Genomic DNA, 15,544 nt, shown 5'->3' on the forward strand with positions numbered 1-15,544 from the left:
CCTGACACTGAACCACAGTTCAGAATTAACAGGGCTGCCATTTATAATCAAATTAAACTCAGTCCCTGGGAGCTGACTCCTTGAGTCAAGATTTAGCATCCTTCTGGGTGCTAATTCTAAGTATGGAAATGTCACTTCATTCCGAAATACCCATGCTAGCACTTACAAAACTGCCTTGACTTATAGCTATTTTACAGTGCTATCAATATGGCCTGCTTCACAGGTAAGGTAATTTACTTGGATGAAGCTCTGCCCTTTCATTGTGTTTCTAAGGTCATTTAATGTTGTCTTGGGTACTTCTAGATTTATATTTTGCACAATACATTGAGGAACAACTCAGAATTACATTCACAGAGTTTTTCCAGCAGTCAGAGAGTACTACATGGAAATATTTATTGATGGCAGATTTTTATGCAGCAATTTAAATTTTATTTAGTTCTAATTCACCAGAAAACTAGTACTTTAGGCAGTAAATCTGACCTCAAGATACATTAATATTTAATATGTGCAATAACTTGGGAAATGTGATATTTTGATTGAAAATCAGTATGACTGTAAAATCCTTGCACTTATGACTTTGTATCATTTTGTTTTCTTGTAATGATCTCTCCATATAACATACAGCTGCATTTATGATCAGATGATAAATCTTTGATAAAACTCAATAAAAGGGAAAAAACAATATTCTCCAAAGAAGCAAATTTCTCCCTGAAAGGAAAAAATCCCCTGCTTTTGATGAATCCTTTTTGTAACATCTCATTATTGGTTTTTAATTAAATTGGAGTTGCCTCATATCTGGGATGAGCAATTTTCTTAAAATACGATAGAAATACATATAGGGATAAGATACTTACTGAGCTATCTTAGCCACTAGGACTGCTGCATGTAAACATCCCCAAGGTCCAGCCTGAGAAAGAAATTTCTGACTCATATCAGTTGATCTTCCAACTGCAAAGCAGTCTGTAGCATCTTTCTGAAAACTTAACTCTTGCCAGGTGTTAAGAGCATCAGCAATATTGAGTGTTTCATCAAGGGCTTGACACCAATATTTAAAAGCAGCTCTGTAACATAGAAAATACCATCACATTGCTGACATTTTCTGAAGTGGAAGATAAGACCTGTCTCATTTTTCCTTTACTGACTGAGATTTAACTAATTCTGATTGGGTTAAAAATTGAAATATAGTTTCTACAACACCAAAAAAATATACCATTTCTGGTCAAGAGACTTATTTGGACTCAAATTAAATCACCAAGCCATCAACATTAGTTCTTAAAAACACAAAAATGCACTATTAATTTCCTTAATGGCAACTAGATAGCTAAGAAAAATAAACAATGTCTAGGAAAAAGCCCTCTCAAAATATAGCTAATAGTAAGTAGATGAAAAAAAATCTATGGATTAGCAGACAGCACAAGAACTTACATGATAGTAGAGGTGTATAGGGCTGACAATTAAAAAAATTGAAACTTTTATCTTTTTAAATCCAGTAACTATGTACCTTTTATTTCCAGCATAAAAGTGAAGATTTCCAAGTTCATGGAGAGCCTGCACCTTGAGGTCTCTCTGGTTACTCGTTTCAAGGATTCCTGTAATTTATTTTCAATCAATTAAAAAAAAGCCATTGTCATATCATTAAATTGGTTACTGAACCTTGAACAAATTTGGCATGAGTGGACATGAATTCACATGTAATTCAATGCAAAATTTTTTTTTTTTAATTTATTTATCTTGTATATTTTACCTTCAAATGTATCATTTCTTATTTCAACTCACTTTGAGAGCAAAAATAAGATATATGGGTCTGTTTACCTAATCTTTTATAATTTTGTTTTTCCAGACCTCTAAAATTTCTTCCTTTTCACAAGATAAACTGGAAAGCAGATCACTGGCCCTGCTAAACAACTCTGCCTGCATACACCACAGCAGTACTCTCACAGACTCATCTTTGGAATCCATGCTGCAAATAAAACCACCTAGAGCATCTGTTGACCTAGTGCATTTGACCTGTTTAGCCACACAGCAAATACAGGTAGTCACAAGGAGCTCTGACTGTATTGAGTAAAACCATACCAGAATGTAAGATGGAAGCCAAGTCATATATTCAAATGCACAGAATCTGCTAAGCATTACATCAGATTCTCAACTGGGGATTAATCAGCATAACATCACTGAAGTAATGTTTTTTCATAAAATGAGGTAACTGTAAAAATTATGAACCAACTACTGGCTTTTTTAGGACCTAAAGCAGATTTCCTCAGTCATGAGGAAGAAGGTTGTATATTCCTGGAAACCAGCCTTCAGACAGATTCAGCTGTCTAACAGAGGAAAATAACAATGGAATAAATATATATAAACACAGGCAGAATGTTACTTCTTAGCTGTAAGCAGAAATTTATGAAAAAAATTACCTATTGTTTGTTCATAGGAAGAGATAATTACTGAAAGCTGTGACCTTGGTATTGGTCTACTCTCAACCGTACTGGAGAAACTGTATTTTTCTTGAGAAAGGTCACATGGTGTTGGTAGAAATATCACTTCATCTGCCATGTTAAATTTCAGCTTTCTACTTGAGGAGATATGACTGCTGATTGCTCTTCCAGCATTTTCTAGATTAGAAAAGTGATTTTTATGATCAGTTTAGCAAAGTATTATATTATTTCTAGCACCCCAAACATTTCCACACCATATTAGTTGAACAAATTTAAAATTCCTGTGTGCCCTATCTCTATTTGGTTTCCTGTGCTATAATTCTATGTGTCTTCTAATAAAACTTATTGGACATAATTCACTGGTCAGTGTAACCAAAGGATATGTGCTCTGTTAGTGAAAATAAACTTGGGAAGATCTGCCAGTCAGGACATGAGTATGGCTGCAGACAGACAGGTGACACATCTGGATGAACAAAAGTTTATCATCCAACTATTAGACAAACGATAGGAAATAAGGTTTAGAGCTTGTGCTCATAGAACTTCAAATTTAACTTCATATTCTATATTTTTTTCCTCAATGAACTAAAACTTAAATTTAGAAAAATCTGTTCCTTTCACTCTTTACTATTTCAAAGGCATATGACTTAATTAAGGGAGAAACACTTCAATGAATCACTCACCTTGTGTGTGTGCAAGAAACAAAGAAAGTAGTTTTCTGCTGTGTCTCAGTGCTCTGCTTTGATATTTAGATTTTTCTAGAGTTTCTCTAAAGCATTTCAGTGTATCATTCACATCAAGAGGCACACAAACTAAAAGGTCTTTTTCTTGATTGTGATCTAAAAGGAATTAATAGTTATGGAGAAAAATTTTGTAATATATAAATAAATATTTTTAGTAAATCACCCTGTAAAACATATTTGAACATTTTCACAACTTCAAACTATAGTATAATAAAATTTTTCCCTTTTTTTCCTGTTGTTTTGTGACTTAAAGCAAATTATTAACCACTAGGAACATTAATTCTGTCAATAACAGTGCTGATTCACACTAATTTCTGGGTATATTGTGGGATATGCAAAAATTGCAACAGAAAACTGGCCCAAGACCACCACACTGCCTCACAGGTTGTAGGTCATCTGGCACCTGCTTTTCTTTTTTCTTTCAGACATAGTCTGATATATATTGAATATTGAATTGAATATCTTGACAACATTGCAATCCATCCAAAATATCAAGAACAGTAATTTGAAGAAAAAGCTCAGTTTGAAATAAAAGACACATTGTAGGAGAAGTGGAAGAACTATGATAAGGAGGAGAAACAGAATTAAAATTAAAAAATCCAGCATGAAACAAAGAAAAAACTTTGTAAGAAAATAGAACACAAGATACTGCATTTTGCTCTTACCTGTAGAATTGTTATTTGTCTCAGGACTGAAAAAACGTCCAGGAAAAACCCCTTCACTGGCAGAACGAGCAACTGGCAGCTGGAATTTGTACCCTATGTAGTTTCTGCAACTCATCTAAAAAGCAGGAATTGTTTCATGATAACTGAACAATGTTAAGAAAATTCAATGTTTGGCTCTTACAGCTAAATATCTATATACTCTGTCATATGACAAAATAAAAAGAGGACAAATTAAGAAAGACACCAATGGCCCATAACTACTCTTGTCAGTAAGAGGTGAAACATTCACACCTAAATATTGGATGTAAGTGCTTCAAAGTGACTGCACTAAACTTATCTCTTATTTGATATTTGCCATGATCATGAGAAACACCTTGAAATTCTGCAAATACTGCACCTTATTTTCTCCAGATGAATGCATGCTTGCACAGAACCTGTCACCGTAAGCATGCCTAAAGGACGTTGCCTCGGAAACACAATGTAAAGCTACATCAGGAGATACAAAATAGCTCTAAGCAAGTAAAAACAGAGCTTTCTCCGGCAGAGAAGCAAACTTCCAGACTCCAATAAAGGACCAATCCACGACAGACTTTTTATTTTGCTAATGTAGTTACACCACTTCAGAAGCACAAGGACCAACAGAAGTAGTTCTAGACTCTCTGAATGGCACTGATTGATGAAATGTAGCCATAAGCTCCAAATTTCTTACCTGAAATCCTTACTACTGGCAGCTAGCACTAGTCTTTAATCTGTAAACTATCTTTCAAAACTATGATTACTCTTTGACAGCTCAGTTACCAGCATTATGAAGTGGTTTGCTATGGTGCCCTTTTGTAGATAAAGTACCATGTTCTGAACAGCTGGGCCAGAGAGAGTCAGCAGGAAACAGAGAATACAGAGCACCCCAGCTGCCCTTGCGAGCCACCAGTGCCTTCAGAGTCCCTGCAAACCCTGAGCACCAGTGTGCTGTCTCTAGGCAAGGCAGTGGCTCCTCAACCCCATGTTCATGTTCATGTTCATGTTCATGTTCATGTTCATGTTCATGTTCATGTTCATGTTCATGTTCAGAACAAACCTGTTTCGTACTCCAAACCCCACTTCTCTCTCCTCTCCCTCAAGTCCTCTCTTTACATTAGTAATAGAAACAGCCTAAAAATACCTACAGTGAGACTGACTTCAGCAAAACTTCTTAGCAAGAAACCTTACATTAAAAAAAATAAAAATAAAAAAGGAAAATTCCAATTTCTAATAGCTAATTCAATGAAAATTTTCCAAGTGGCGCTTGGAAAAAGAGCCATGGCTTTTAACGAGAGGAACTTGCTGTGCTGCTTAGGGATTTTTTGGTGGTGATCAAGTTTTTTAGAGTTTCTTATCAGCATTGTCAGTGTTTCATTTAACTCCATTTTATTAATTTTTGGAGCGGTGTTCCAATATAGAAACAAAGCAATATCCAAATAAATGTTGTAAGATTAAAAGAGTCATCAAGAAACAACATGAAATTATATTTAGGCTTATAATATGGAATGGGTTTGTTGTGCATGGAAGAAATGCCTTCTGGGTCACCTGCTGCTCTTGGAATCACATCATACAAGCCTTTTCATGCACTTAGATCAATTATGTTCATTAGTTTGTTATAACTGACTAGTTGGGAACACTGTGAGAAAGCATATTAATCTAATCAGTGAAATTGCTACTCCACATTTAGTTCACATTAAGAGTCAGTGCCCCAAAAATAAATCTGTGTTTCACCTTCCGTGCATCATCAGACAGATATTTTGTGACATGAGAGTCATGGCTGTCTGGGCCACTGAACTGCTGTATCCTTTCCATCAGCTGCCTCTGAGCATACACCAGCAGTGGACTCACTTGTTCTGTGAACCTCTCACTGGAAGAAAAAATAAAGTGTTGTAATTAAGCAATATAATGGTATACTAAATGATATGTTAGCTTTTTAGTTTTTATTAAGAGTTCGTATAACTTACTGTGTAAATATGTTAAATTGTACAGCTATGTGTACCAGTGCTTCCCACTTCTTCATTTGATATAACAATTCTATTGTTTTAAGAATCAGATTACATATCCATCTCAGATCAACCACATTCACATCATCCAGGGGAGGCTGGGGATGAAGATTAGAACCACCATTCTCATCCACAATACCTCCTAAACAACTGGGAATGCAAAAGTCTCCTTCGGGATCCACAATCTACAGTGAAGAAACATTATTATACCTGTTATTTTCAAATGTGTTTTAAGGAGAAATCTATTACAGAGATTAGAAAGTACTGTAATCATCTAAAAAACTTGCTACAGAGAACAACATGGAGATACCAGAATATACTGCAAGAAAGAGAAAACTCTAGTGAAAATGTGATAATAAAGAATTGTCTTAATAAAAGTAATTTTTACCTTAAGAGAACTGCTTGCCTGTAGGTCAACTATCATATCAATGATCATGTCAGAAGCAAAAAAAAATGGCAACCAAATGGTGTTCTGAAGAATATCCCAGGTGATGGGAAATGCATCTGTATGGGAATGTGACTGGTTAGCAATCAACTGAAATTCTTGAGTGTAGTTCCAAAGTTCTCGACAAGCATTTTGAAGCAATGTCCAGTGGCCACCACGGTGAGCAAGAACCTGTGTATACCATTCAAAATATAATTATACCTTCAAAGTGCAAAAATTAAAAGCTTCATTCTTTTGTTGAAAAATTTAGCATAAGTAGTCTTTCAGAATTACAGTCTAGGCATTATAGAACCTTAATTTTTACCTTTTCATAGAAGCACTAATTTATACTATTCATAGGTTTTGGTGTGAGAATAAGAAATTAAAATTTAATTCACACCACATATATGTGTGTTTTTACTTGAGTTTAGAAGTTTTTATGGGGAGAGTAGTTAGCTTGCATTTCCCTTCAATCCCTGGTTCTCCTGTTTCTAGTGTGACATTCACCAAGACCTGTAAAGGGAAAGGTAAGCCTGCAAGTATTTTCAGAAAAAATTAAAAAACATGAGAAGGAAAGTTACAAAGGTGGAATGAAAAATAGAACAATTTTATAAATTATTGTAAGTTTGATAGAAATATATATTATGACAAGTGATGTCTGACATTTCACACATTGTATTTGGATATTTTTCAGAAGGTAAGAAAACATTACTTTTAACCAGTAAAAATTTTTTTCATTTTCTGAAGTGTGAGGTCTCCTCATGTAAGAAGTAGTAAGTATTGCAACACAATGCTTAGTAATATATAGTTTAATAAGAAACCAACCACGTCTTACCACTGCTCTTTTCAAATGCAAGAAGATGCTTGTAAAATGCTTCAGTAAAAGGGTATCCGATGGAAACTGGCCCTGTTCTTTGGGGCTCTTTGTTGCTCGACTTCGACCCCGTTTATTTCTGTTCTTAGAAGATTTATCTGTAACTGAAAACAAAAAGTTCACTTGTTAAAATTGAGTTGAAGTTCTCAAAAAAAGAAAAAAACAGTCAGCTAGGATTTTCCTAGCTGCTAAGGCAGCTAAACACTTAAATGCTAGGAAATGCCAATGTTAAGGTTATCACGTTTGTAAGGTTATGATATTTAAAATATAAGATGGTTTTACTTAGGAATTGGGAGAAGCAGGGATGAAAAAAGTTTGAGCAAAATCATAATGGGTACCAAACAGTCTTCAGCGTCAAAGCCAAAGCACAATCCTCATTTAAGTTCTACGAAGAAATCACCATGGCAAGAAATCTCTTGGCAAGCTTGCAAGAATCTTTCTTAAACAGAAACCTCTTAAAGGAGAAGTTAGGAAGAAATGAAGATTTCAGAAAACTTCTGTGGTATGTGTAGGATTCCTTCATTATTTTATTCGCCATCAAATATCCCCCATGGGGAAAAGCAAAGGTTCATGGTAGTGGGGTTTGGCAATATCTGAACTATAGATTTCAGGCAGAAGCTAATTCCAAGCTATACAGCATTTGAAATCGATGGCAAATTACACATTTTATGTAATCCTTTCAATCAGAATTGTTGCAAAGGCTAAGAGATAGTAAGCAGGACTTTTATCAGGTTTCAGCCAATTGCAGTGGTTCTCAGTGACTGGTAAGCATGAAGGCAAAGGTGTTTTTGTAAAAGCAGGCTGTTGCAAAGTGAATTCAAGTGCTAGTTTTTGTCACACCTCCTTGGAGAAGGCAAAGGGGACAGTTGATTTTATCTAAGGAACTCTTGTGTGAAAAGACAGGAGAATTTTGACCTTTACTGCTGTGGCAAGAATGTGTCCCTGAAGAGCTATTGAAAAGATACAGGTACATTGACTTGTACACTATCACTAATATCTGAGGAAATCAAAGTCCTGCATTTCACAATTACCCAGAGAAGGAGCTTTTGGCTCCTGTTGGAACCTCCTCATAGGACTAAAAATAGCTATAATAATAATAATAATAATAATACATTTCAAATGCGATAGAGAAATGAAATAAAATTTCTAGAAAATAAGAAGATAGCTTCTGACACAGGAAAACACTGGGGAGAAAGCAGAGAAGGAAAATTAAATTCTACTGAAAATTTGAAAGATAGTAATAAACTTATCCTATAACTTTAAAAAATTACTTACAGAATGACTCAGGAAAATTCTGACCTGCTAGGAAATGTAAAGGAAACTACCAACCAATTACAAACCTCAGAAACTAAAAGAAATTATCAATGCATTCAGAATAATTAAGAATATTATCAATTTAATATATGTAGGTGGTGTGGTATCTGCAAACCTAAAGCTAGTATCATTAATGTTTTTTAAACTTACAAACTTGTTAATAAAGTATAGGATAAAGAATAACTAATTTATAAACTGTAACATATTTATTAATAGATTAAACAATGCTCAGAATTATTAGATATGCCACATCACTTGCTATGACTTCTGTTATACAAGGTATGCCACACAAAAATATAGAGGACAATTTAAACCTAGAAATGCCTTCTATTAACTTGGCATGACTGACTGTTTTTCCAAAGGTGGTGTGGACAACTAATGATGGAGGTTAAGACAGACAGAAATCAAGAGAAACAAAAAGTTGAAACTGATTTCAGTTGTGCACCAATAAAAATTCTTACAGGTTTGGGTTTCAGTCACTTCTGACTTTTCAAGGAGAGAAGTAGTTGATTTTCCTATGTTATCCTCTACAGCATCTTTCGCCAGTACAGTACCAGAATTGTTTAATGAGAATATCTCAGGATCCAAAATATTGTAACTGCAGAATGGGAGAAAGAGAAGAAAACACCAAAAAAACCCCACATACAATATCAAAAAGTATTTTAAAATACATACACAAAATTCAGGTTCTCAGAAGTGATTACTTTCCAGCAGCTTTAGGAATAAGAAATAATGAATGATAGCCAAATGTCAGAAGCAACCAAAAAGTAACTTAGTATAGTATATTTCAAAGCTTTCATCTCACCAATGAAGTTGGCAATCAAAACTGTCCCTGATGTCCACAGGATGTAAAGAAAAACAATTTAAATAGTAACAACTCATTTGTATTTGAAAGCTGAACTGTTCATATGAATATATTGTAATTCAGGTCTCTCTGCACAGTTATCTATATTAATAGCAATCACTGATAGTGCAGTAAGACGTACCTGTCCAAATGCTGTGAACCACTAATTCCAATATTATATTGCTCTTCGAGGTTCTTTTTAAATAAGTGGTAGTGTGCAACTGCCAGATAGATATTCATCTGAGACTTCCAGGGCATCTCTTCAAGACACATTTGACAAAACTGACTTCGGGTTATGTATTTACTCAGCAGCATCACTAAGGTTTGATGAGCTAATTTCTTCAATTTATCCTTGCCTTTCCTAAACCAAAACATATGAAGCAGCAAAAAGTGAAACTCTGTTTTCTTGAAGCTCTAGAAAAGAAAGTCCTGGTAAAGACACACAGAAGTATCCTGTTGCATATCCCCAGATTTATATTCATAAGCACATAAGCATATGACATATTTCTAACTAAAAGACTTTTGCTTTAGTTGAGAAAAGCAACTGTGCTTTCCCTCTTTAAGTGCACTTAATCTTTAACACACAATAAATCCTATTTTATATTTTATCAACTTCTATATGATATTTGTCATAGTACTTTAAAAAGCTTAGCTCAGTTTAAAGTTATTTGTACCTGAATTGTACAAACAGATTATTATAGCAAATACAACGTGCTTCAAAGTCAATTTAGGAGGGTCTTCTATTATACTGTAAATCTGGATAATTTTTTTTATTGCTTTTCTTTGGTAGTTAACAACCTCCGTTATGAAGAGAACATAGTATTTCAAATCTGGATGCCTGCCTTTAATTTCCAGCCAAGGTTTTTTAGTTTCCCTGACAGATTAAAAAATTCTGTATTACTTCACAAACATACCATGTTATATGCAAACCAAATCTCATTTTTTCTTTTTTTAGTAATTAACTGTAAACTGATCCCTTAAAATTAAAATCTAAATTATTTTTGTGCCTGTTTTCCACCTTTAAATTATGGGCAGAAAAGTATACCACATACGATTTTGATTATATTATGCAGCATTACCATTATGCATGACACAAAAGAGTAGCTGATAAAAACCCAAGATAGGCTTAGCATCCCCTCTTGTGCTGAAAGCCATGGAAATAATTTTAAATAAGACAGGGTTTCTTCTGTCAAGGAGGAATAGTAACATTTTTAGATGGCTTAGGTGAATATTTAGAAGATTATATGGAAATTTTTTAGGTTGTTTAATACAAATATCTGCCAGAAGAAGAGGTGAATGAATATCTTTCTTTTTTAATTTTTTTTTTAATCAAAAAACAGGTTTTCTGGAAGCTACAGAACAGATAGTCCAAAAAGACTAGTACAAGGACCACAAAAAGTATTCTGAAACTACTTGAAAAACAGGAAACAATAAATACTTTTTATTAGCTTTGTAACAGGTAAATTCCCCAACACAGTTTGAAAAGCATTATAATACACAGATTAACAGAGCTTTCCACCTTGATGAATCAAAATGCTTAAGCTAACACAACTGAAACACAATTATTGTTATTAATTATTAATATTAGTATTAATATTAATTATTATTAATACAAATACTTGAAATCTTTAACAGCTATTTTCTTAAACAGAAATGCAACAGATTTTGTTTCCTTGAATGGAAAACAATTTTATACTAAACTAAATCAGAAAATTGATAGGCCTGTGCAGAAATTAGTCTCTTCAATATAAAACAAAAATTAAAATACACACTTAATTGTAAACTAAATTTCAGTCAAAATCTTTTTTTCTGTATATAAGTCTGACAAATGTGTTCATTTACTTTTGTGCTTCTGGAGAACTCATTGCATCTGGATTTTTCATTAAATACTCTCTAAGAGGTCCTTTCTTAGGCATGTTTTTTTTTGTTGGTTTCTTCGAAGGTGATGCCTTTTGTTTCCTTGAAGGTGAGGTGTCCTTTCCCTTTAAAAAAAATCTTGCATCAAAATATTAAATATACTTCAAATAATTATTTATACCTACATTATCAATTACTTGAGGTATAGAGCAGTTTGGCTTATGTAGGAACAGAACATAAAAATATCCTGCAAATGGTTGTCAAACTAAGGTGGCACAAGAAATATTTCATCATTTTTCTGGAAATTACATCAAATGCCTGACACAAAGAACCCAGCCAGGTCCCTAAACATTTTCTTTCATCTACTAGTGTTTTCATCACAGAAACAATGACAGTTCTTTTCCTAATATTCAAAGTAAAACTTTGAAATGCAAAAGCTGAGATAGGAAAACTCTTTTACTAATCTAGCTCAGATTCTACCAGTATTACAACATTACTAGAGGATAATGTGGGAGAAAACACTTCCTCCAAAATAATATAAATCCATTAACATTATTTGTATCTTCCAGTAAAAGCAAAAATTTATTTTAAATTAATTCTGAACAAAAAGCCTTTATTGTGCAATTAGAATATCTGCACAAGGAGTTAACCAAGAACAATTATTCACAAAAAAAGTGCAAGTACATATTGTACAAAAAGGCCTGAGCTGATTTCCTTTTCTGAATGTGATGGGATCCAAGACATTTCCTATTACCACCATGTTATTATAAAGGCAGTAAGGAAAGGCAAGTTTCTTCTGATTTTGGAATGCCTTATTCTGATTCATCTCAAATTCTCAAAACTGTTGGTCTTTCAGATGAATCCCATGCCAACCTTTCTTCCTGGTCTTAGGAGTCCAGAGGTCAGCTGTGCTCAGTCAGAGGACTAGAGTTTCCATCCTAAATTTTAGCAACTATGGATGTCTCCAGATGAGGTTTTTATGAGACAATTTTTAAAAATTTATTTTGTTCTTATGGTATTGCTACCCAGTAAAAACACACAACTCCTTCAAAAAAAAACTTACCTTCTGAACTCCTGAAGCACGTGTGCTTTCTCCCAGAGAAATTTTGAGAGATTTTGCTTGTGCTGAAATTCCATCAGTACCAAAGAAGTTCTCATTCCTCCTGAAAAAAAATATTTTTAAAATCATCATCATATTCATCATGCTAAACTCCTTTCATAATAAAAGACTATCTTTGGGAACATATAGAGCACAATATGCAATTTCTATTTCATTTGCAGTTTTAAATTCAGAAGGTTTTCTTTTCTTCATCCCCTTCAGAAAATAGGAAGTGTTAATTTTCAAGGTTTATTATAGAAATCTGAATTTTTGAGTAACAGCTAAATCGCCTTCCTAATGCCTAGCAAAACAAAACAGTTTTCCTTATTACTCAAATTATGCAACAGAATTATGCACAGAATTTCTATTGTTTTGGTCTCTTGTAATCACAATTCCTGTTCCCTAAAATATACATCTCATTTTCACTGTTTTCCTTTCCTATATTTTAGAAATACTGATTTGCTTTTTTAAAAAGAAGATCTTTTCAGGTAAGTGTCTACAATTTGGCTCCATTTATCTTTTCCCCATAGAATTTTTTTTGACACTATCATAGGCCCTGATCAGTTTGCTTTTGATCTAACCCATTGCACCTTCCCAAGCTATGCCACCACCCCATAATAATATGGCAAATCACCAAAATATTACATCTCCATGTACGGTCAAGTCACAATACAGTATTTACTGTAGCTGTACAATCCTCTGTGTTCATGGAATTTCTGCAGACTAGGAGTCAGGGAAATTATTCCTGATGGGTCTTCTGACAGGTAAGATTTACAGTTTCTTTTGTAACTGTGACTCTCATGAGCCTAAGTAGTAGTTTTTCACTACTACTGTAACAGAGATCTACCTTTTCAAGAAATCTTCCATACTGTCTGCCCACTCCAGAACACATTGAAACTTCTCTTCATTCAGGACTTTGTGCAAAAGTTGAACAAAGAACTCAAGGAAACGTTTTTGCCCTTTGAATTTAAGCACTGAAATAAAGTAACAAATAACACAGGTGTTTATGGTGTAACAGGAGTCTGAGTTCAGCTAGAATTACAGCTATGTATGTCTCAAAGCACTTACTTATGTCATGTTGTATACTCATAGTGACATTAATGTCAGGGATACACAATGGCAGTTGTTAAATGTTTCTTGTGACTGGGCATCCAGAATCACAAGCTCACTCTATTTAATACACTCCTAGAATTACAAACATTATAGAAGCAGAGATTTCTGTGAATCCTTGGTCCAGTAAAATAATTTAATGTGGAAATGGGGTATCTCAATTTTAAAAGAACATCCCATACAAAGAGAATCTTTGAAAGCTTGGCACATTTTTTTTTAAAATTTAATTGTTTCTAAGGTTATTACAAAACAAACATGATTTAATTTAAAATATTAGTATTTTATATACGTAGCATCAACACCCCAAATAATTGGGGTTGCATTCACTTCTCAGTGTGTGTATACTCAGAACTTTTTATAAGCTATGTTTCACTTGCTTTTGTGTATTTGAGAACCAAATGAAGATAACATTCCCAAGAGCTTATTCCAAGCAAGAATGAGATTGCTTTACTGACAACTTTCTGAAGTAAAGGGGCCTTTAAAATTAATATAAACACCAGCTATCCCTACCTTCTCGATAAGCACGCTCTGATGTCCAACATGAAATTACAGGGTAGAGGAACAAAGAATATTCCTTTCCTGTAAGCTGTGTTCCAGGACCTGCAAATGAAATCCATTATGAAAAGCAGTGAGAACATACAATAGAAACTCCACCTATAACTGAAAATTTAAAAAATCCTTCCCTAGCACAGAATTTGCTTTTAAATCTCACTGTCATCCACAGAGAAATTCAAATGCTTGCTCTTTTCTTCTAATGTAAGTAGATGTACAACTCAAGTAAGAGCTGATGTGAGTGATGAACTTACAGTTACTAGACTAATACAGAGGATGTCTGGAGTTCATCAGAGTTCTAACAAAGAGACATGAAAATCATACGTGAAGAATAATGTGCAGAAAGGACATGTCAAAATATGTATTTAAGGCTATACAGCAAGAACTGATCACATGATACTGCTATTGACTAATGCTTGCATTCATGATCTGTATATGGGTAATGTAAATAGGTAGAAGATTCTTTTTTCTTAAGCTAAATATTTACATAAAATAGCAGTTAAACACAACTGCATTACCCACTAATGAGCACCAAAACAATGTTACATGTACTACTTGTTATTTTTCCTTAATAAAGAAATACAACCTACAAATTTGGTGTATAGAGAAGTCCTGTTGTTGAAAAGCATCAATGCAGCAAATCCCTGAAAAAAGTAAGATTAAAAATGCGCTCTGGAACCAGTTGTAATTGTGGATCAATAGCTACAACCTCCAGTAAGAGCCGTCAGTTTAGGTCTGTTGAATGTAAATAATGTCCAATTAAGTCAGAACAGGAAAAGCAGACTTTTTAGGAAATCCTTTTAAAGTACTCTCTCCCATGTGACAAGTTCAAAATATGTTCCAATATGCTCCAAATACGCATTTTCACAAAGAAAAATATGTCCCAAAATTTTTTAATCGGGAAAATTTGAAATTTCAGAATTTGAATTGTACTGTGTGTGAAATATTTTGGTTTTCTCTTCTTTTGAAAGAAGCAGGTTCAGCTCTTTTCCATTTTTCTTGTAGACTATCATCAATGGAACGCTAAGTGCTGCTCCAATTATAAAGATTTCCTATGACAAGGCTTTTTCCAAAATATTTTTAGCAGCAAGCCCTACAGGTGTGCACATTGCCCTAAACCATTCATACATAATTGTTCGGACAGTTGTCAGTTATGCATACCTACACCAAAAGGCTTCTTCTCAATTTGTATCCTGAAACTATTGACAAATAGGCTATTTCAACAACAGAACAGACTTCAGTCATCAATTATTTGCTAGCTACTGAAAATGTGGGGTTTTTTCCTAACTGATCAATCCATTAATTTAATTTCTATTAAGTAACCAACAAGATTTTCAATTAACTTACAGAATTCTTTCCTTATGTGACTTGTTCTACAGGAATGTAGGCATCAACATGAGCAAAAATGAAGTAAAAATTATTGCACAGATTAATGGAATTTGACCATCAGCCCTTGTCCTATTTTTCACAAGAATGCTTCCTCTTCGAACAAATGTATATACAGAGATGATGGATGACAACTAGAACATGAGGGGTGTGCAGCAAAGGGCAGTTGCATACTGGGCTATACTAGAAACAGCAAGGCCAGCAGGTCAGGGGACATGACTATTCC

At 34.0% G+C, this 15,544-nt stretch overlaps 1 protein-coding gene across 1 annotated transcript in view; it reads right to left on the reverse strand.

Moving 5' to 3' along the window:
- The window catches only part of LOC131592081 (cilia- and flagella-associated protein 54-like), a 101,611-nt gene that overhangs the window by 40,303 nt on the left and 45,764 nt on the right, over positions 1-15,544 (reverse strand). Inside the window, 15 exon segments of the mRNA XM_058863359.1 lie at positions 855-1,061; positions 1,502-1,589; positions 2,412-2,609; positions 3,113-3,268; positions 3,838-3,952; positions 5,587-5,722; positions 5,820-6,043; positions 6,247-6,474; positions 7,118-7,260; positions 8,932-9,068; positions 9,457-9,675; positions 11,157-11,296; positions 12,235-12,334; positions 13,118-13,244; positions 13,891-13,980. Coding sequence (XP_058719342.1) covers positions 855-1,061; positions 1,502-1,589; positions 2,412-2,609; positions 3,113-3,268; positions 3,838-3,952; positions 5,587-5,722; positions 5,820-6,043; positions 6,247-6,474; positions 7,118-7,260; positions 8,932-9,068; positions 9,457-9,675; positions 11,157-11,296; positions 12,235-12,334; positions 13,118-13,244; positions 13,891-13,980 — 2,308 coding nt within the window.

The sequence above is a fragment of the Poecile atricapillus genome, chromosome W (assembly GCF_030490865.1).
Source record: "Poecile atricapillus isolate bPoeAtr1 chromosome W, bPoeAtr1.hap1, whole genome shotgun sequence".
Taxonomy (NCBI): domain Eukaryota; kingdom Metazoa; phylum Chordata; class Aves; order Passeriformes; family Paridae; genus Poecile; species Poecile atricapillus.